Genomic DNA, 21705 nt, shown 5'->3' with positions numbered 1-21705 from the left:
TCCTGGTAAAAGAAAAGACCAAGAGTCCTTTCCAAGCATGATGCTGGAGTCAGCAGGCTGTGAGTCCCTTCTAAGCTCATGTGCTGCCTGTGGCATTATCACTTAGGGCTTTATTTGTTTTGCCTAGAATTCAGTAAGTCATTCCAAGCAGGGCTATCTGCCAGTCAGTGAAAGCTTTCTCAATGACAACATATTAAAATATTTTAATTACTATTTATTATTTTATTATTATTTTAAATCTGTAGTTTATTTAGGCAATATAACACATGCACTCTCCCACCTTTGGCATGAAAGGGTGGACATTTGACTAACTGTCTATGCAGTTCAAGCTTACTGATATCAGATTATATTTAAAGTGGTTTTTTTATACAAATACACACTGTACGATGATATCCTGTGTAACCAAATGCTGTGAATATTCAGCTAAGCAAGTTTATACTAATACTCTCCTGAATATGCATCACATTTAGTACATGCACCAGTAACCTTAATGCTCCTTCACAGAACATCAGAACTCATAATAAATGTGATGTAGGCACTAATATTATCTCTATGTATCTATAGCATAAGTGATGTTTTAAATGAACTATTTAAATGAAGTGAGCTAAATTGCTCCATTTTTTTCTCTTTGTTTTTGTCTGTTATACCATTTAGCAAGGTCAAGCAAATGGCTTTGACTTAAGCCTAAGTTCAGTTGAGTACAAATAACAAGGAGGCATTTGTAGATGTTCTCCCCAGGTTAAGTAAATTAATTCTCTTTGTCCCTTTAAAATACACTAAAAGAGAGCATAGTTCAGTTTTATGGATTAGGTCTTTTAGAGATCAGTTTGTAAACAGAAAATTTTTATCTGCGCTTGGCAGGATGCAAATGCTTCCCCAGATATCTAACTTTGTTCTTCTGGCTGGCAGGTAAAATATTCTTTGAAAAGTACATGAAAATACCATGTAAGTCCCTTTCTGAAGTTAAATGTGGAAAATGAAAAGAAAAATTACATTTAAATATTGCCAGTGCTGTTCATATATTCCAGTTTTGACAGTGATAAATTAAATAATTCTATCCAATATTTTTCAGCCATTAGGAATAAAAATCTCAATCCTTTAAAATTAAGTGAAAAGCACATGCTGAATGAGAACAAAATAAATGCCCTTGTGAGGTAGGAGCTGTGACAATAGATGCCTTTGAAATCAGTACAAAAAGGTATTGAAAGATGAAGAGAGATTAATTGCTGCCTGATGCTACACAGTCGCAACCTGTCTGCATAAAATGGCTGCAGAGACAGCTCGAGCAGAGGACTGGGAGCAGGAATCCTGGTGCCAGGAATCCTGTGCTCCCCTGCTGCCACAGATCCTCTACATGGCTTTAAGGAAACCAGTTATCTAGTTTCTACCAGCAGTAAAATACAACTTAGTATTTTACAAAGATGATTCACTATTGTATTAAGCCATGAAGAGGTAAAATGCTCTGTGTGTTCAAACAGTGTTGATTTGGTTTGTTGGGTTTTTTTTGTTTTTTTTTTTTTTACTGAAGTGTATAGCCTTGAGGTTTTCATTTCAGGAAATTACCTGCTCTCTTCTGGGGCTAAGCCAAATAGTGGGGAGAAGCAGAGAAGCCATTCCTTCCCATAATTACATGAGGGTCAGAAACATGAGATGTGGGGCTGGGATTGCCTGGCTTGGGGATGAGGACATGCTGCTGGAACATAAAGCCACTTTTGGAGATGAGTGGTTTAAATAGATTATAGCTTTGGCAGGGACTGGAGCACTCCTTTACACATTCTCCTCAGTGCTAAGGAATAGTGTGATGGTTTTGGTGTGTGTTTTCTGAAGGGAAGCACAAAATAACATCATCCAGGCCCTCAGAAACCTCTCAGTAACTTGCACAGGCAGCATTCTAGCTGAGCATCACCTCAGAATTGCCCTGTACTGCTGTGCTTGCAATGTACTGGCTTTTGCTTAGTAGATCCCCCCTGCATCCTTGAATAGTAGATACAAATATTAACTTTGTAGTCTGTAGGTCATTTACCAGTTCTAGATCAGACTTCTGGGAGCTGAAGGGAGCTTAAAATCACTCCCAGCCCAGTAGTGTTTGTGCCAGTTCTCAGCCGTGCCAAAGGCACAGAGCAGCAGCCAGATTCACAGAACATATAGAAATGCTGCTATTTGATCTTTAAAACCTGGTCCAAGAGGAACCTTGGAAGACAGAGTCATACACCAGTTCTTTCTAGCCAGTTCACACAGCTGGAGTTAGAAACTATTTTCCCCACGTTTGTCTGGGTCAGAAAAATAACATGCTTCAGCTAAGAATACCCAGGTTGGCAGTTGGGAAACATTGCTCTCTGACCCTTGCTATCTGAACAGTCTTTTCTGAAACCAGTGAAACAATATCCTTATTCACATGGCCTGTCCTGAATAATCAGTGCTGATACCTGGCCTGTATCGGCTCAAAACTGTATTCCCTGGGTTCACAGCAGGGGACTGGCCACAGATAGGTCCTTTGTGTTTCTGCTACACCTGTTCAGTAAAAACCACTTTTCTTTTTCTTTTTTTTTTTCAGTGCAGGTAGGTACAGCCATCAGCTGCACTAATGCCAGCCACATTGTCACACTTACACTCCAGGAAGCACTGGAATCATCATGATCCTAACACCTAACAACTTTCTTACACCTTCCCGTCTATGCAGCCTGTAGGCAAAGCATAAATTTATATACATACCCAGAAATCCTCTCCAAGCAGTGACAAAGTCCTCACTGACAAATACTGTCTGTCAGAGGTGAAAAGTAGAGATTTCAGTGTTACCTAGATTCATGCTTATGTCCCCCAGCTTAGCAATGCAAGTGAAGTGAAATCAAGACTTGGGCTTGAAGAAGCTGTAGACAGCATTTCATTCTTTCTCCTTTCATTTGCTCATGAATCTGTTCATCATTCAGCAGAATTTGAGCAGACATATTAATTTAATTTAGCATGTAATTTAAATTCTCAGCTTACTTGAGAAATTAGAATTCATCAGGGAATCAGAATTCTCAGCCTCAGAAAAAATTTAGCTGATTGTGAGGGACAGAGAGAGAAATACATCCCAAAATCTCATCAACCTTGAAAATGAAAAAATACAGTTCTGTCACAGTAGATTAATTTGTCTTTCCACTTCAGCAAATCCCATGGGTCCACACTCCATTGTTCTCACAGCAGGAAGCTACATCTTCTCCTGGTCAGGCAGGTTCACAAGCAGGGGAGTTACTGAGGTCCAGGCAGCTGCTCTCAGCAAAGAGACTGAAGCAGTCAGCATCTGCTTTTTCCACCCCACAGTGCAAAGGAGGCAAATCAGCCTCATCTGCCATAAAACAGTATTTGTGCCAGTCAGGCTGCCTCAGCTGAGGGGGCTGCAGGTAGTCAAGCACAGTGACAGTGTGACAATGGCATCCTAAACCACTCTCCACCCACCACTGTGTGATCATTGCCAGACTCACCCACTATCTTGGGACAAATGGAAATGCAGATTTGGGGTATCTGATTCTTCAAATATCTCTTCAGCATAGTACAGTGTGATGTTCACCAGATTCCTGCATTTTCTGCTTTGCCTCATGACCCAAAAGGAACAGCTACGCAGGCAACTCAAGCATATGACTACTTTTGGCATTTCTGTTTTGAGGAAGATAACAGGCAAAACCAAGGCCACCCCTACATAGCAACATGCTCCAAACAAACTGTTCAGCATTTTTTAATTAAAAAAACCTTGGGAGTTGTTATTAAAACTGGATATTATTTTGCTTAAATGCTGAAACCAGAGAAATAATTTTAAGAATTCATTCAAGTCTGATTTTTAGTTTAGACACACTCACATTGAGTCCATTCTGCTTCCCATGCTCCTTTACTATTTTCTCTCATCATAAAGCAGCTAGACACACCCTCCCAGTTGAACAGGTAACCATGTTAGATAGCACTAAATCATCTCAAGCAATGCTTGAAATCATTCATTAGGGCTGTAGGTGTTCCCATGATAAGGAGAGATTTCATCCCCCTCTTGACTCTCTTTAAAGAGGATCCGTGTGTGGATGTGTGCCACTTGTCAGCATGCAGTTATCCATCCCTCCACCCTCAAACAAATCCTGGATCAGGCAGGTGAGTGAATACTGGGACAGGGACAGTTTGCTGAGTGTTTGGCATGCTGAGGCAGCTTCTTATTAATTTTGCAGGCAACTATAATAGGAGACCACTGCCAGGCAGGACACAAGGCTGGGCCACTTGTACTGATTGTGCCTGCAGCATGCATTTCCTTTGCAACTTTACACTTGGGTGTTACCCCTGCCTTACTGAACGCTCCATAGTCTGCTTGGCTGTAGTCTTGTCACCAGCAGAGCTTACTTTGAAGCAGCACTTGGAGCAGATGCTCAATGGCTCAGGTGGAGTCAGCAGGCAGCACAGGCTAGTGTGGGGCTAGCAGGAAAGCAATGGTTTATTCTTTAAGCAGATGCATCTTCCCTAAAATTATTTTTATGTAATAAGGGACAGAGTGTCTCAAAGATGAAGGTGACAAGGTGAAATAAAGGAGGGGCAAGATGTGATGTGGTTGGCAAATCAAGATGAAAGGCTGTTCCCCATGCAGTATATGAGTGTTAAAAGGATCCTGGACCCCCTCCTCACATGCACACACACGCACTCACGTGCTACATATGTTCTTCTTCTGGCACAACATCCAGGATTAGCTGAAGTGGAACCAGTGCAGCCAAATTCTCCCATGAGTCAGACTGACAGCACAGCTGTCTGTATTCTCCAAGATCTCCACTGAAACAGAAAACTGCTGCTTTGCTTCACTCAAGCATGGAGACAAGTAGATTGTCTGTGGTGGGGTGACCCTGGCTGGACAGCAAGAGCCAATCAAAGGTTCACTATTATTCAGCTGGACAGAGGAGTGAAAACAAAACAACAACATGGGCTTTCAACAGGGTCACAACCTCTTTCAGGCACTCACCTGCTGTGTTGTGGCATCCTCCATAGACTGCAGATGGATCTCTGCTCCCTTACGGACCTCCATGGGCTGTGAGGGTACCTCACTGTGGGCTGCAGGGGACTCTGTTTTGGTACCTGGAGGAGCTCCTCTTCCTGCTTCAGTACTGATCTGGGTGTCTGCAGGGCTGTTTCTGACACACCCTCACTCCTCTGTCTGGCTGTTCTCCCTTTCCTAATTGTGTTGTCCCACTCTCTCTACCACCATTGCTAATGGGCCCAGCCATGACCAGCAGCAGGTCTGTCTTGGAGCCTGCTAGCATTGGCTCTGTTAGACACAGGAAGCTTCTCACAGAACCTACTTGTGCAACCCATCACCCAAACACAGTGATCCTGCTAATGATCAGACAGGATCTTCAGACTCCTACTTGAATGTGTTTTGTAGTGTCAAAGGCACACACAAACTGTTTCATACCCTTCCAATCTTCCCTGCTCTATGCTGCTTCTGAAGGAAGGAAGCTTCTGTCTGGAAAATTAGTGAAAAGCCAGAAGGAACCTGGCTGTGGTTAAGGGTCCCCTATCTGTTTCAGCCCTGCTGATGATTGCCCATGAGCCATCACACCTGCACTCACACTATATTCAGCCCCCTGTAACAATTTCATCAACACTGTAAAGCATTGGCAGCTTGTCTTAGTGCTGTATATTTGTGGTCAGCGCTGGAGCTTCTTGTGGAGATGAGTGGAAATTAGGTTGTATTTAGTGTTGCAAATATTTGCCTCCATAGTTTCACTTTATCTCTCTCTGAACAGCAAAATTCACGTGCCCTGCAAACTACCAGCCTTTTATTCTAGAGAACAGAGGTAACCACTGTATTTCCAAGTTCCATACTGAGTTTTGATTTCAGTCTTGAATCAGTCTCTCAAGCTTCTCAAGCCAGAGTGAGTTATTAATCCAATCGTTTTCCCGACAAGTTCCATATGCATTTATTCACCTCTGCTGTCAGCAGGAGCAGGCTGGGTATGGTTTGCAAATGTATGTACTCTTGTCTCCATGTTCCTCATCATCACAATCTCTAGGCATTTCTGCTGCTTATGTCTCCCTCAAGAAAGGGAGCCTTGAATATGTGTACCCCTGCTCTGACTTGTGAGGAAGGGAAAGTGTTGGCTCACCTTGAACTTGGCACACATAGAAGCATGCTCCTTTTCCACAAGTGAGAAAAGCTGCTCTTCTCTCCAAGCAGAAATAAACTCTGCAAAAGGAAAAAAACCACAACCCAACAACAGAATTCACACATTGCAGGAAAGGACGAAGCAAAACAAATTCACTATTCAGGTTCCTCAGTAAGAAGTCTGGTACACCTCCTGTTCAGGCATGCCACAAAAGTAGTTTCCAGCATTTTCTCACACTCTGGAGATTTTTTTTTTAAACTGGTCTCATTCCTGCCTTACTGTCTCCATGCTCAGCTTTTCTATACAAGCCTTACCTGCCATTGCACAATGAGGTTGGGGCATTTAGCTCAACTTGTGTGACTTACTGGTAACTCAACACAACTGATCTTCCACAAGAAACAAGGAAGGACTTTGAATCAGAAAATTTGATATTAATTTATATACATCCCTTGGTTCCCATCCCTGCTAGAGGCAGAGCCATATTAGTACAGCATAGTATTGGAGTCCATGCAGCAACCAGCTGCAAGACAAGCACAAGGTCTGTGCCCATTGTCTGCCTCAGCTGGGTTTCATCCAGAAGCTCCAAGACGTTACAGGCTTTGAGACCCAGTTTTAGTGTGTTGCTGTCAACAAGCTACTGTGAGTGAAGGTAGATTAGTTTTAGTCCCTGACGACCTTGGACAAAGTGGAACATAACTCATCTGGCCTTTGCACCATCCCTTCATAAGAGGTGTCAAGATCATGTCCTTTGCTGTTAATTCCGCTGTGCCTTTTGCCACTATCAGATCTGGGTTTCTTCTTATGGCAGCCAGCTAGGCTGCTGCTCTAATTTTGTTTTTCCCATTCCTATGTCCTATGCAGAGAAGCAGAGGGAGCTGGCTCGGAAGGGGTCCCTGAAGAATGGCAACATGGGAAGCCCAGTTAATCAGCAGCCGAAGAAGAACAACGTGATGGCACGAACAAGGTAAAGGACTGGAGAAATATTTGCAGTCATGCTCTGAGCTGCAATCCCTAATGGTCCTGGGGTGATCAGGGACAGTGTTCATTGCATTTGCCTTCTGTCAGCCACACTGCAAGAGCAATGATGGCCCTTCTTGGAGCTGGGGGGCTCAAATACTTTGTGTTGTGTTGCATCCCAGCCCTGGGAAGATGCATGGACAGTTGAGCCCAGTACCAGTGGTAGTGCAGCCTGTAGAAGGCAGAGGCAACCCAGCCAGGTTAAAATCAGGTGGTTGATAGAGCCATCCTGCAGGTTCTGAGTAACACTTAATCCTGCCAATGGGAGAAGAGCTGTGTTGCTTCATGAAACATAGACTGGTTTAGAGCTTAGTTCTGCCTTGGTTGCTTTTGTCAGTGTAAGTTCCACTGCTCCTTTTTGATAGTGACCTGTTCTGCTACTGACAGATTTAATGAAGGTTTGTAAATAATCCGTCTCTGTGTGACTTTCTATACACTTTTTCTACCCTTGGAACAGCATGGTCACACTTGGCTGGAGATATTTTGGAAGAGCTCTCTAAGAGAGTATTAGGCAGTACTGCAACTTGTTGTAAATAAAGAAATTCTGTGCTGGATATTTTTTCTTTTTTATCCATGCAGACTTCAGTACACCAATGTATTACTTACCTGTGTTCAGAAGGGAGAAAACCCCATGAGCCCACAGGATTGCATGCTTTGCATGCTGCTAGAAAGGTGGCAGGTTTTAGTGGAGGACCTCACTTAAAATGATGGATGAATCTGCGGAATGCTGGGTGGTTACTGATGAATGGGAAAGTTGCCTGGATTACCATATATTAAGTTGAATAGGAGCTGCAGATCAGAGCCTCTCTGATATGCAATGCATCTGCAAGATGAGATTTCTTGTTCACACTGATTCTCCAGACCCAAAATATTAGTCATAAATCCTGACAGGACCTTGTCAAGTTTTAATTTTAATCCCCTGAAATACAGGGGGAACATGCTGCATTGCTTCCTCTCTGTGTTCAGGTGTTGAGGCCATATAAAAGAGCCAGACTCTTCATGGCAGCAAGAAATTCAGGAACTGTGCTCAGCTGTGTTTTCCATGACCACTGGTCCTCCTTATCTTCCAAGTACATTCTGGAAATCTTGTTTTCTTTTGGCAATAGGGTGCAAGCTACCATCCTGAGAGGAATGGTAGCAGATTTGCTGCTTGAGAGGTTTAGAAACACTGAAATTGGTGGAGGAAGAAATTAGAGGAAGAGAAGCTGGGATAAATGCAAGTATCTACCTGTAACATGAGTGAATTTTCCATGGAGAGATTGTTATTTCCAAGCTGCTGATGGAAAGAACAGAGCAGTGACATCTATTGACAAAAGATTTCAAACAGCCAGCTCAGTTTTATTTCACTTCAGGACATCTGAGCACCTCTGAATGCTTCAGTCTGACTTGCCACAGACACGGCAACACCAGCAAGGCAGAAATGCCACAAGTTTGTTCAACCAGGTTTTCACATGGTAACAGTTGCAGTATAATGGGATATATTCCAGAAGTATATACTGCAAAATTTCCAGATTATTATTTAATCTGAACTGTTGGCTTCCTCGGGTCTCTGCGGGAGAATTAAGCTAAAAGCATTTTCCCCTTTTTGACCATTCTGCTCTTCTCATTAAATATGTTTTCCTGTGTGCTTTGCCTCTCCTACTCTCTACTCCACCTTCTTCTTCTTCCCCAAAACTTCTTTATTCTGTATTATCCCTGTGGATTTCTGACATCCAGCCTCTAGTACAAGGTTGTCTCCACTATTCAGTCCTCTTCTGGGGCAAGGGTGCAGCTAGCCTTACAGGTTAAAGTAATTTGATCCATAACACTCTCAGTCTCCCTAAAAGCAAATTAAATGTGAATGAGTAGGGATGATGCTCTTTCACTGAGCACAGACAGAGCCCATGACACCATCCACAACACTTGAACACATCTGAGTGCTACAGTCCACTCAGGGTAACCTAAACTTGGACCTTTTGGTCCAACTTGTGTTGTTTCAAATGAGCAAAAACACAAAGACCAAGAAACTTATACCATGGCAGCTGTAGACGAAAGCTACCACTGCTACCCAACTTTATTCTAAGGACAGTAGGAAGTGAAGATGAGGACAATCAGGATGTGAGGGAAAAATTTAAATCAGGGCAGTGACACTATAACAAGTTTTTGTCTGTTGCAGTTAAATTAAAGTTTTTTATTATTAAGAAAAAAGACATTTCTCAAGAAGAAGATGTAGTGATTTTTTTTTCATCAAGTAAATATCATCACAGTGTTCTCCTAAATCACCTGAGAGTGATTTGTTCACTGATGATTTAAAAACAACTGTCAGTGAGTATATATGGAGCAGGGACTGGAAAGCTGGAAGAGTGAAAATGGGAGTCAGCACTTCTGATATATGTATGGGCAAACTTGTGATGCCAAATCTCAGCTTCATTTGCAGACATCTTTGCTTCTTGGCTGCAAGGACTGCCCCACTTCCATGAGAAGGGCTACTGAATTTTGCAAGTTGATCCTATTTTCTCCAGTCCCCTGGTGCAGCAGTTTGGAAATTCTATGTCAGGTTTTAGATTAATGTATTTAATTTATGTTTCAGTGAACACAGTAAGAAAATATAACTAAATTGTGAACCAATGTATCTGCTTTGTTACAGGATTCGATGTATCTTACTCTCCTTGAGCCTGGCCACTGACAGTGTCTGCCAGGACTTCTTATTTCTAAAATTGTTAATGGTTTGCTGCAATTATCTGCACAGAAGCAGAAAAACATTTCAGGTAGTTAGAGAGTAGTTGGAGCATGGATGAGATGGATTATCATATTTAGATTTATATTTCTTAAACTCTTAGTGAAGCATCATTGTGCATCATGGTATGTTGTTAAAGACCACTTGGGAGAAAACATGACTTATTGAAAGATAAGATTTTTGTCACTCTTTTGCTTCTTACCTGCTGAATAAAAAATCTTACTCCATTTGCTGGGTTTAGTTAATCTTATTTTAATTGTGAACCAAATTATTTTTGCATTTTTTTTTGATGAAAGAATTCCATTGTGAACAAGATACCATTGTATTAACACATTTTCCTTATCCTAGAAGTTCTGAAGCCTGCACTCCATTTCACAAATTCGCCTAAGCAGTTCAAAGTGCAGAGTCATCCTCAGCCTTTGTAACATTTCTGATTAACTTAAAGTCATCACAAAAAAAATGGAATTAAAAAAGTGCTGGTCTGACTGGTTTCTTATGCTGGGTACACCAACTTAGATTTCTAATATTACTAAATTTAGTACTGAGACCTCAGAAGTGTTTTGTTGCCAGGGACCTGGATAGAGATTTAGAAAGAGGCACTACATAATATCCCTGATGTCCAACAGCAGAACACTGAGATCACTCTGGTCTCTGACTTCCCCTCAACTCCTTCTCCTGTGTACTTACTGCTGGTATCAGGTACCCTTGCCAGAAAAAAAACAGACAACACAAACATGAGTAATCTGATATGACAGGCAGTGCTGGCCAAACAGGTTTACCAGAATGAAGTACAGAGTGTCCCAGTGGTTTTTTTCTTCCAGGAAGAGATATGTTCCCAAGGCATACCCAGTGTTAATCCCTGTGATACTACTGTAGGCTACCTAGAGACACAGCTTGCTCCCTCTGAATTGCACCCATTTAAACATCTTCACCAATAAATGGGGGCTTGCAAAGAAGTGAAATGGGGAAGCCAACTATCATATGTCTTTACCCTAGGCAGTGTGTGGTTCTGAGCTTTACTGTGTGGTTAATGGACAACATTTAATTATTACAGGCTCGTCGTTCCCAACAAGGGCTACTCATCACTAGACCAGAGTCCAGATGAAAAGCCCCTGGTAGCCCTGGATACAGACAGGTATGCAAAAGTTTGAAAAGGTGATATACATGACAGATTAAGTGAGTTTTTATGCCAGAGGGCAACACTCACACTCTTCCTACCACTATTCCCTCTGGCCTATGCCATGGTGACATATGACCTATGTTCTCTGTGAGCAAGTGAGAAGAGCTGTCAGAAAAGAGCACTGTGATGGATAGATCTGAGGGTCACAGATGAAAGCTGCTCTACAGGCTCCCTTGATGTAACTTCTCTGTGCCTCAAGTAGAGTTTCATGGCATAAGAAAGATAGGACTAAGTGGGGAATAGAGGTCTCATCTAACCAATTCCTTCTTTGCTGTATCTTGTACTTCCCTGCAGTGATGATGACTTTGATATGTCCAGATATTCCTCCTCGGGATACTCATCAGCTGAGGTGAGTTATACTCTCTCTTGCCATCCTTGCTATAAATGCAAATAACAGAGAGCCAGAAATGGCTTGTAGAGGCCTTGCACGGGCAGAAATGGCTACACAACAAATTTAGTAGTGGTATATATTCCATGAGTCTGGAAGGGGCCGTAGCAGAAACTGTGCCATGTTACTTTATACCCTGGTGATCCAGTGGGTCCATATTCTCACTGCCATGGCACAGAGATTTGCCCATCAGTAGTTTTCACAGCTACCTTTGGTACTTTCCTGCATTCTGCCTAGTCCTGCAGTGACCCATGAGGTACAAAAGCATGATCTTGTCTGCCATGGCGGCTCAGCAACTGTATGTATGCCAAGGGCACAAATAAAGAATCTGAGGGTGTGCTGTGATCTCCAGTTATTGGAGTGGTCAGGGTCACCCAGTGTGTGTTTACTTGGAGCAAGCAGAAATTCCAGGGAGGACTTGCAGATATGAGCTCTTGCCCTTTCAAAGAGAAAAGGCAGGAAGCTCAGGCTTATTAGTCCCTCTGCATTGTTTCTGAGTATATTCCCACACTCTCTCATTAATTTATTGCTCAGCTTCTGGCTGCTGCTTCTGCAGGATTTTGCATTCAGGGTGCTGAGCAGCCATTCTGCCCACAAAATGTTCAGAACTCTTGCTCCTTGTATCTCTTCCTTGGATAAAATACCCTGAAACCCTGGAAAACAGCCAAGAGCAGTGACCGTATCAGATGATCCAAGCTGTTTCTGTGCTATAAGTGTTGTTTATATAGATCCAGTTAGACAGCACTTGAATCTGAGATCACAGAGCCAAACTTTACCATCTTTTAACTGCTGTAGTGTGCCCCAGACTGAGAGGGGGGACTGCCCATCTGCCAGTAAATAATGTTATTGCATTACTTTAGCTGAGGGCTTGTCCTCAGGGAAAAATTATTCCAGAACAAAATAGTGTATCTCACTCTAGATATTCCAATTCTGGAGAAGCTAGTACCCTCCCCTTACCTGAGGTCAAAAACTAGGACTGTAGGGCAGTTGTTAATGATGGGGAAATACATTCCCAAATGAGGGACCTCCTACATCTTATGACCACCAGAAGTAAGAAGTCCCAAGTGTCGCTGTGGGACACGTGAAAGCACTACGCGGACCACCTGCTGCTTGCAAGGTAAAAAAGGGACGTTTATTATCTGACTCTGTCTTTTATACCTTCCCAAGGGTGACATTGGATTGGAGAGTGAACGGTCCACCTCTCCAAAAACATTGGACAAACCACCAGTACATCAAGTGCTTTCCACCCCCATAAAAGAATGTAAACAATACGTTGTTTACAGAAATTGTGTGGAAAAGTTCTCCAAAGGAATGTAAACTCAGAAAGCTTTAAGAAGTCTTAAGAATCAGGGTGACACCCAAGTGTTTGACTGTTCCTCTCTTTGTCTGCAGCAGATCAACCAAGACTTGAACATCCAGCTGCTAAAGGATGGGTACCGGTTAGATGAGATCCCGGATGACGAGGACCTCGACCTAATCCCCCCTAAATCGGTCAACCCTACCTGCATGTGTTGCCAAGCCACCTCCTCCACCGCCTGTCACATCCAGTAGTGAGGCCGGCAGGCTGTGATCAGTGCTTTCCACTATAACTGTAAAACTTAACAGCCATTGCTTCCTCCTATGGTAGGACGTGCACCTCTTTGTGTTCATGGAGCCAGGAGAAACCAAAAAATTCATTTTATGATTGGTTGATAACTTATTTTAAACTATGGTAAAACAAAAGAGAAGTTGCTCAGTGTGCCAGGCAGTGCCTGGCAGAGCTGACTGGTCTAGAGAGCGAATGCAGAGGGGTCCAGAGATACCTCCTTGATTTGTTTAGGCACTGGGGATATTTTGTAAAGTGTCTTTTTCCAGAATGGGAAAGGTCAGGTGGGACTTCAGGTAATCCTGCCCACTGAAACCAATCCATCTGCAAGATTAGGGCAAGTTGGAGGTATCAAAGTGTTTTACCAATGGGAGGAAGTCAGTTCTTAATTCATTCACTAAACCTGTTCCATTTGCATAACCAAAATGATATAACTGGGGTACAGGAAGGGGGACGAACCAGGGCATCCTTTTTTATGGCAAAGCTAGCCAGGACTAGCATAATACAATTCATTCACTTGCAAAAGGGACAAGTACCTGACATCTCACTGTGAGTCAGTACTAGCTAGAGCTGTTGTGTCACATAGCCAACGCAATCTACCCTTATCACCACATTAAATTACCACCAAACACATCAGATGAGGTCTGCAATCCACTCATGCCCTTCAAGAATTTGCTCATTTCCCAGGAATACCAACCATACTTGTGACTTTAGTTCAGTCACGTATTCTGACTTCAGCTTGTATTTAATCCATGTGCAACTTAACTCTTTCCAAAAATCTCCAACTTTGTTCAGCTGAGAAGAAGTGAATCCTCCTTGAGTCAGGACTAGAGATGTACAGCCTGAAGAACAGTGCTGGAAAAGCTAGTTGAAGACAGCACATTTTGACAGTGCTTGACTCTTAATATTCCCTTGACACTGTGTCTCTGGGTGCCTGTGGGAGAAACTCATTAATGCTGAAGTCATCAGTGTGGTGGGGTCAGACTTGAGAGGAATTTTCGGCTTCAGATGAAAGATGCCCATAAGAGGAAACTACTGTTCACCCCCTATCTGCCCAGTTGTGAGCCAGACATGGTCCCAGGTCAGGAGCAGTTGGTGCTGGAAAAATTAGGAAATCTGTTGGATTAGGTTGCTGGCCTGAGCTCCCAGTTCACCAGCAGATTGTTTTGAATGCAGAGTCACTTCTGGAATTAGGAAACATGTTCTCTTACTGACTGCAGCATATACAATGGATGGGCTGGAATTTTTCTTGGTGTTGAAATCTTTTGCCACAGATTCTTGTGTTCTCCTGGCCTTTCAAGGGGAAGAACAACCTGCCTTGGGATATCACCTGCTTTGTAGCCTGGGAAAGGAAAAAATAAGGCCAGTTCTGAGCTTCCCATCAGAATTCCTGTGTCACAAAGTAGACCTTGAGCTGTATCACAACAGACAGATGCCCCATCTAAAATCTATATGAAGTGAGCTGAAGCTTTAAGGAGTCTTAATTAGCAGGAGATTTTTTTTAACATCCTGGAGATTTAATCTGTGCAGTGCAAAGCTTGATACCAGCCACAGTTTGAGTGAAAGAACAGGCACACAAGATTCCTGGACTTATTTACTTGATGGTATTGACAACTTTTAAAGCTGTGCTTGTCCCCTCTGCCTAAAACAACATGCTGCCACCCTAGTTCCAGGCCATAGAAGGAGGACTTGAATGGTGCTGTTTACTGAGTGTCCCTGCCTGTTCATGCAGAAGTGATGGTTGACTTGCCAACTCCTGTAGGGATAGTGTTCCTTAAGTGAATTCATCTCCTTTTCTCACCACTTGGTATCCTGAGAGGGAATATTTCCAAAATACAACTCAGGTACAAGGTTGTCTGGAGGTGGGGGAAGTAGAGAGTACAGAGATAGATAAAAGGGAATAACATTCTTTAAGGAGTCTTTTTTAATGGGGAGTGTAGTCAAAACCTAATAGAAATATCATGGTAAAACCAAATCCTATAGGACATGACCAGCGCTCTCTAAATCTTCACTCTTCTGGAGAGGGACTTTGCAGTGCAGCACTGGTATCATGGAATGTCTTCATCACATTTATCCTCCTGGGTCAGTCTCTGTGCCTTCCAGCCAGGCTGCACACGTTCAGCCTTTCCCACAGCCCTTGCTCAGGAGCTCAGAGCATTTTGGAGTGCCTGCTAGAGCAACAAGCCATCTCTTTACCTGGGCCAGCCACTGAGGGCTGCATATGCCACAGGTCTCCATTGTGCTGCCATCATAGAATCATGCCATCATCTAGGTTCAAAAACACCCTTAAGATCACTGAGTCCAGCAATAACCAAGCACTATCCTGTTCAGTCTAGGATAGAATGAGGCTTGCCGTCACTGTTACCTCTCAGGGCTAATACCTCTCCTCTGAGGGACAGATTTCCATCTAGTGGACTTGGCAGTGTGGATTAACAGTTGGATTCTATGATTTTAAAGGTCTTTTCCAATCTGAAGGATTCTGTGACACCCACTGTCCCATGGCACCATTATCAAGTCCTTTTATTCCCCCTGTTGCTGGCTTTTGCTTGCCATGTGCCCTGAGACATCCCCCAGCCCTGCAACTGCCTTCAGCCCTTTGCATTTTGTGATGTGCATCTGCTTCCAGCACACCCCTTTAGGGAGGGAGGGAGATGAATTCAGATGTTCCACCTAATGTTTCCTCCAAATACAAACCGAAGCACAACTCAAGCATTTTTACCTGTGCACAGAAGGAGTTGGTTGCAGTTGGTTTGGCATGACAATACAGGACCATAAAATGGCAATTTTTTGGCTTCTCCTCTCTATGCTTTGTGTTCATATATTTTATTAGGAGAATAATGTAGAAAGAGTGGGGAAAAGTAGTTACCTGTGTAGAGTCATTATCAGAAAGGCTGCGTGGCTTAAGGGAATGCACATGTAGCTGTCATAGAAAACTGAACACTAACCCTTCTGAACTGCAGCCTCTTCAGCAGATTATGACCATGCAGCGTGTTTGTTGGCTTATTATGGAATGTTGAGGACTGCACATGGATATGTATCAAACACAAATGAGGCTGGTTCCCCCTGTTTGGTCTCATGTTCAGACCTATGCTTTAGCCAGCAGGTTTTCTATGTATGCCCTCAGAGTCACAGAATAGGTAAGACTGAAAGGGGCCACAGTGGGGTCATCTGATCCAGCCTCTCTGCTCAAGCAACCCTTGTTGGAAGTTATGCTGTGGTGATTTCCCGGGAAGGTGTGGAGATAGATGGCTATCCTGGCACTGCTCTCCTTAGACCAGTCTCTGCCACCATAGCCAGAAGAAGGCAGAAGGCAGGAGCACAGACTGACTGTCTGTCACAGCACTTCTACAAAATCTACAGAGCTGCTGGGTGCTCTCCTAAATGCAGACGTCATGCAAGAAAGAAAATCATTCCTTCCTCCAATCTTTATACCAAACAAGATGGCCCTCTCAGGCCACATTTTCAATCCAAAATTGTACAGAAAACCAAGGGGAGGAACACTATGGAATATGAAATGCTGCGTTTCTGTCTATCGAAATTACCATGCAAACAGGATGTAAGGATATTGATGCTGGTGCCTCCACAAAGGAATTTGCATTTGATGCCTCCTAAAGCCAGACTGGGCTTTTGTTAGGATTTTATGTAATGTCAGTCACCAAATTATGTGAGTTTCAGCAAATCCTTTTATCAGATGTTAATCTGATGAAATATCAGCTAGTATCCTTGAATTTGAGCTGGATTTGAACAGCAGGGTTTCAGCATTCTGTTCAGTCTCTCTTGTCTGCAAACTCCATATTTTCAAATGTCTTTGGGAGGAGGAACATCCTCCTAGTCTTGAGAAAGGTCTATAGATAGTGTGTCCATGTCTGCTTTTCTTATGTTTGTACATAAACCTTGGCTGAAAGGAGGCTGATGCCCATTCTGAAGGCTCATTTGATATCTTACCAGACACATCTTGAAGTGAACCCTTGGAAGAGCCACTGGGTGATATCTGACATTGTGGCATGTCTGTCCCTAACATGTGTGCTTGGCCACTGGATCTGCTGTGCTCTCGTGGCTGTCCTGCCTGCAGATGCATTGCAACTGCAAAAGCAGGTGACCATCCCTGCTGCATGGACTTTGAGAGGGACTTCAGGACAGCTTCCCCACAGACAAGATGGACTCAGCTCCTTCTGGCTTGTTTCACCAGCTCTTGTCCCAAAAGGAGACACCCACTGTGTTCAGCAGTTCACTGGCTGACACACAGGTCTGCAATCCTGAGCAGAATCCTTCCCTTTCCATGCACAGTTTGATCCTGGTCTGGCCTGCAGGCTGCGCAAGAGGATGCAGGAGGCTTGAAAAATGCAGCACCCTGTGTGTGACTCAACAGAAACATGAAGATGCTTTTGAAGAAAGGAAAGACCCAGCTGGGCAACAGATGGAAAACAGGAAAAGGAACACAAGCAATAACCAGAAAGATTGACAAGTGCTGTCTTGGCCTAGGGCAGATCCCAGTTGTCCAAGTTGATCTGTCTCAGTGCCATGCTGATGCCAGCAGGGAGAAAAGCTTGCTTTTAGATGCACACACCAGAAACACCCTGTCTCTGAGCTCACACTGCAGCCAGATACAGCTGGGTGTATCCAGACCTGGTGGGTCTGCTGGACTTTTAGAGCACAGAAATGAGATCTGGGGTCCTTGCTGCTGTTAGTATTTGCTCTAACCTCAGATAAGCCACATCCCTTCTTGATGTCCATTCCCTTCTGCAGCACATGGGAGAAACCTGCCTTCCCAAAGTTCTGCCACCATCCTGCGTAGATAGTGTCAAGTGTGCAAGGCACCATTGATAGGATAGTTCTGCAAGCAGGATGTAAATATCATGCTATAGAAATGTAATTCCTATTTTCAGAGTACTACTCTGCTTTCCTTCTGTTTACCGTCTTCTGATGTTCCTCATGCATGCCAGAATGCAGCAGGGCGGAGGTTAGTACAGAGGTTAAACATCTTTGGAGAAAGATGTTTGTCAAGGGTATGTTATCCAGTTTCTTGGCAGCTGACTCTTGCACAACTGCTTTCTGAGTTTGCTTGCTCCCAGAGAGAACATGTGCAATGACTTTGTGGCCAAACAGCACCATCCACTGATAGCAGAATTAAGGAATTTAGGAGTGCAGCTTGAGATGGCAAGACATGATGAAGGGGAACAGAGGATTGAAAGGCTTATTTTTGGGATATTCCCATGGCAGTTTCATGCTCTTGCTTTTAGCAACTGTATGATCATCTTAACCTTTAGACTGGTGTTTCTGCCTGGGCTGCTCCTTTACTTTTCCATTCTCACTTCAAACCCACCTGGGGTATTGCCACTCTTACATAGACTGCCATAGGCTTTGGCACCTGGAGGCTGCTTGGCTCAGCAAGCTTGGACTGCATTTCAAAAGCAACATCTGCATAGAGGAGCAGTGCCATGGGGCTAGCTAGGAAGGCGTAGAAAGGTCTTCATTTTAAACTGCTTTTCACCTCTAGACACACTTGTCTCTTCCTTTAAAGGCTCAGCTGTGAGAGGGATTGCTCCAAACCACACCTCATCAGACAAACCCACCTTTGTTACAGAACCACACAAGACCTGAAGCAGAAGGGCCAGGAATTTAGCATAAAGGGAGATTTTGTGCCCGGGATTATCTGCAGGAGGTCAGTGGAGGTTTCTCATAGGAGTTGTGGTACATATTTTAATTTCCTGCATTATGCAGCTGAGCTGCTGTATTGCTTCCCAAAAATTACAGCTACATCCCTTCCTTTGCCCCACTTGACATTGTTGGCAGTCCTGGGATGACAGCAGCTGAACTCTGCCTATCTGAGCACACCTTTGACAGCTTGCTGGGGAGACAGAGGCTGGGGCTGAGATCACACAGAGCACAGCCCCATGGCCCACATAAGCATGCAGCAAACTGTGTCACAGAGCAGCACAGACACCAGCAGCACAGGTTGCAGCTTTCCCTGGTGCCTACTGGAAAGCAGTAAGCACAAGGAAAAGGCCACTGAAAGACCATTCTAAGTCCCATAGCTGCTAAGATATTTACTCTCCCAGAGCAGCATTTCTCCCCTAGCTGCCCATGCAGCTGTCCCAGGTGAGCTCCATGGGAAGCACTGCTCTTCTCCCAGGCTACCTTTTTGCTTTTGCAACCTAAATAAGCTGCAACTCCATTTTGTACCCACATTCCTCAAGCCTCCATGATTTAGGAGACACTGTTGAGAGATAGAATACAGACACATGGAAAGAGCTGAAAAACTTGGGCAAGCACTCTTCATGACAGACCTTCATATCCACCCCCAGTCCACAGATTTGTTTGTTCAGTTTCTTTGCATGGAGAAGCAGTAGCAGCTGTGTTCAACTTGTTGTTGCCTTTGGCCTAAGACAAACCCCAAGCAAAAGTCAGGCCAGCTGTAGGTCAGTGAATATGACAGGGTGAGAATCCGACAGGAGGCTGGGATTTCTCTTCACCCACATGAAGGCTGTGGGACTGAGGATTCACCAGGTTCATGCAAAACCTGGTGAGATGCAGCCCACCAAGCCGGATGCCTTCACGCTCCTGGCCTCAGTGCTGTGGGTCCAGGTCTGCAGATCATGTCCCACACCTGCCAACCCACATTCTCCTGGTATGGGCCTGGGTCCTGCAGCAGAGGCCTTAGTAGGGAGCCTGTTGCCTCTGCTTTTGCTGCACTTGGGCAGGGTGCTCTGAGATACTGGTGGGGCTGTAGTTCTGCAGGGAGAAAGACTCTGGTGGAAGATTAAGTCTTTGCAGGGAAGACAGTTCAGAAAGTTGGGTTTTTCCCTTACCCTTTTTGCACTTTTTAAACCCTTTTTACTCCTTCCACAGAGGTTATTGAACCTTCAGTTTAATAAGGGAGATGAGCTGCATTAAATAGGTTTCTGAAGGGTCTGAAAGCAGGTGCTGACTGGCGTGCAGAGCCAGTCTGTGCCTGACATGATTTCCAGACCTCATTGTCCAACCTGTAGCAGAGTCACCCCATGAGCTGGGCAAGGACTGGGGTGACCCTCAGTGCTGACTGAGGGTCAGCACTGGCCATCATGTCAAACAGCCATGGCTTCCCAAACTGAAGAAGAATCAGACCAGAAAATGGGAGAAGGAGCAACTGCAGTAGAAGGATAGCTAGTTGTCACAAGTAATCTTCAGTATCCGTGTCCAGTGGTTAGTCTTAGAATTGCAAGCCTTTTTATATTGCACACACGTCCTCCTTCCACTTCCCTTTTCTCAAAGCAGCCGTCGCCTTTCTTCCCCCTGCCCCATGCACTAGTGATGAGCATCAGAGGCAGTTGCACCAAAGTGATTCTCAGCCCAGTTCTGCATCCCCCTTTCCCACCCGAACCCAAGGCAACCTGGACAGTGGTTGGCCTTCACAAGTCTAGTAATTCCAGTTAGGTTTCTTTCCTTGTGTTTCATGGCTTCCTTCCCATGCACTCTAGCAGGGCACTACAGGAGGCTCTGACCATGTCCCAGGAAGTTTCTTTGCCCCCAGCAGCACCTTGCCGCCATGCACCTTACTGGGAATGTACTGGGTCAATGCTGGTGAGATCTGGCACTGCCGATCTTGAATGGGTGGCAGCTAATGGGGATCCACCCAAGGAAGTTGGCAGAAAGTGGCTACTGTCCCTTTTCTTTTCTTTTTTGAGGGAGAGAAGGATTTTTTTGGCATTACAATTATTGTCCATCTTCCAGTGGCCAAGTTCTGGGCTGCATTAATAATGGGGGTTCATTGGCTGTCCAGGCAGGTGTGGAGCTCTGCGCCAACCTTAATAGCAAATGTCATGGCTGTAGCCAGAGCCTGTGTACAGGATGGGTTTCTTCCATGCTGTAAAAGTACTTTCAGCAGGCTCCAGATGGACACTTCTGGTAGACAAAAAAACAACACTCCTAAAAGTCCAAATCAAATCTGCACTTCCATTTTGTGTCCTCAGCATGGGGAAAAAAATCAACCTAAGCAAATGCCTTCCAGGTCTCCATTCCCCTGTGTGGTGCCTGATGCACCAGGGGAAGGGGTGATGGGAGGCATTTCAGGGTCACCAAAAGCAAGAACCTTCTTGGATTTATTTAATGGAAATACATTTCAGGACGGGAGACCTCCCGACCTTCGTGTTAATCTCAAGAGCAGGAGATTAATTTCTGGCTGTCCTTGCATATAGTGAAATATAGCTGAAACAGCCAAACACAAATAGAGTTAAATGTAGGGTTTGACCTGAATAACCTTTTAATTAGGAAGATAAATTTGTTGTAGCTTGACCTTAGTCCTTGTTAGGAACCTGCTAATCATTTGACATGCAGAGTATATTAATGCTGCACTTAACTTGGCCATTGTTTTTTTATCTGGTTTTGGGAGTTTTTTCACTCTTGAAGCATAAGTATACATCTTGTATGGGTTTTCTTTTGTTCCCTTTTTTCCCATTCAGATCATGTAGCACACTGTTGTACTTTTGTTCCCGTCTGTGTAGAGTATTGCCTTAAACAGATCAGTTGTGTTATGGTTTGTTTTGGGTTTTCTCTTTTCTACCATCAGTTTTATACATTAATTTATTTTAAAATGTGGGGGTTTTTTTCAAAAACATTAAAAACATGTATAATATTTTTTTTTAACATTTCCATTGCAGTATTTATCATTGTTACTGGTTGTGTGTAGTGTAACAGAATTAATGATATTAAAAAGCATACATATGAAAACCA

The 21705-nt window shown here is 43.8% G+C and overlaps 1 protein-coding gene across 5 annotated transcripts in view; it reads left to right on the top strand.

Moving 5' to 3' along the window:
* Window positions 1–21705, top strand: part of FAM219A (family with sequence similarity 219 member A) — a 92492-nt gene extending 70787 nt beyond the window's left edge. For 3 of the 5 annotated variants that reach the window (XM_021554668.2, XM_021554671.3, XM_085567020.1), the window contains exons 3-6: window positions 6972–7074; window positions 10898–10978; window positions 11318–11372; window positions 12804–21705. In XM_021554668.2, coding sequence (XP_021410343.1) covers window positions 6972–7074; window positions 10898–10978; window positions 11318–11372; window positions 12804–12962 — 398 coding nt within the window. In that variant the 3' untranslated portion in view covers window positions 12963–21705. The remainder of the gene's footprint in view (window positions 1–6971; window positions 7075–10897; window positions 10979–11317; window positions 11373–12803) is intronic. The other 2 variants (XM_021554670.3, XM_085567021.1) reach the window with 1 other exon arrangement.

The sequence above is a fragment of the Lonchura striata genome, chromosome Z (genome assembly GCF_050655825.1).
Source record: "Lonchura striata isolate lonStrDom1 chromosome Z, ASM5065582v1, whole genome shotgun sequence".
NCBI classification, from domain to species: domain Eukaryota; kingdom Metazoa; phylum Chordata; class Aves; order Passeriformes; family Estrildidae; genus Lonchura; species Lonchura striata.
The sequence above is the reverse complement of the archived record's forward strand: the minus strand, read 5'-3'. Positions and strand labels throughout refer to the sequence as shown.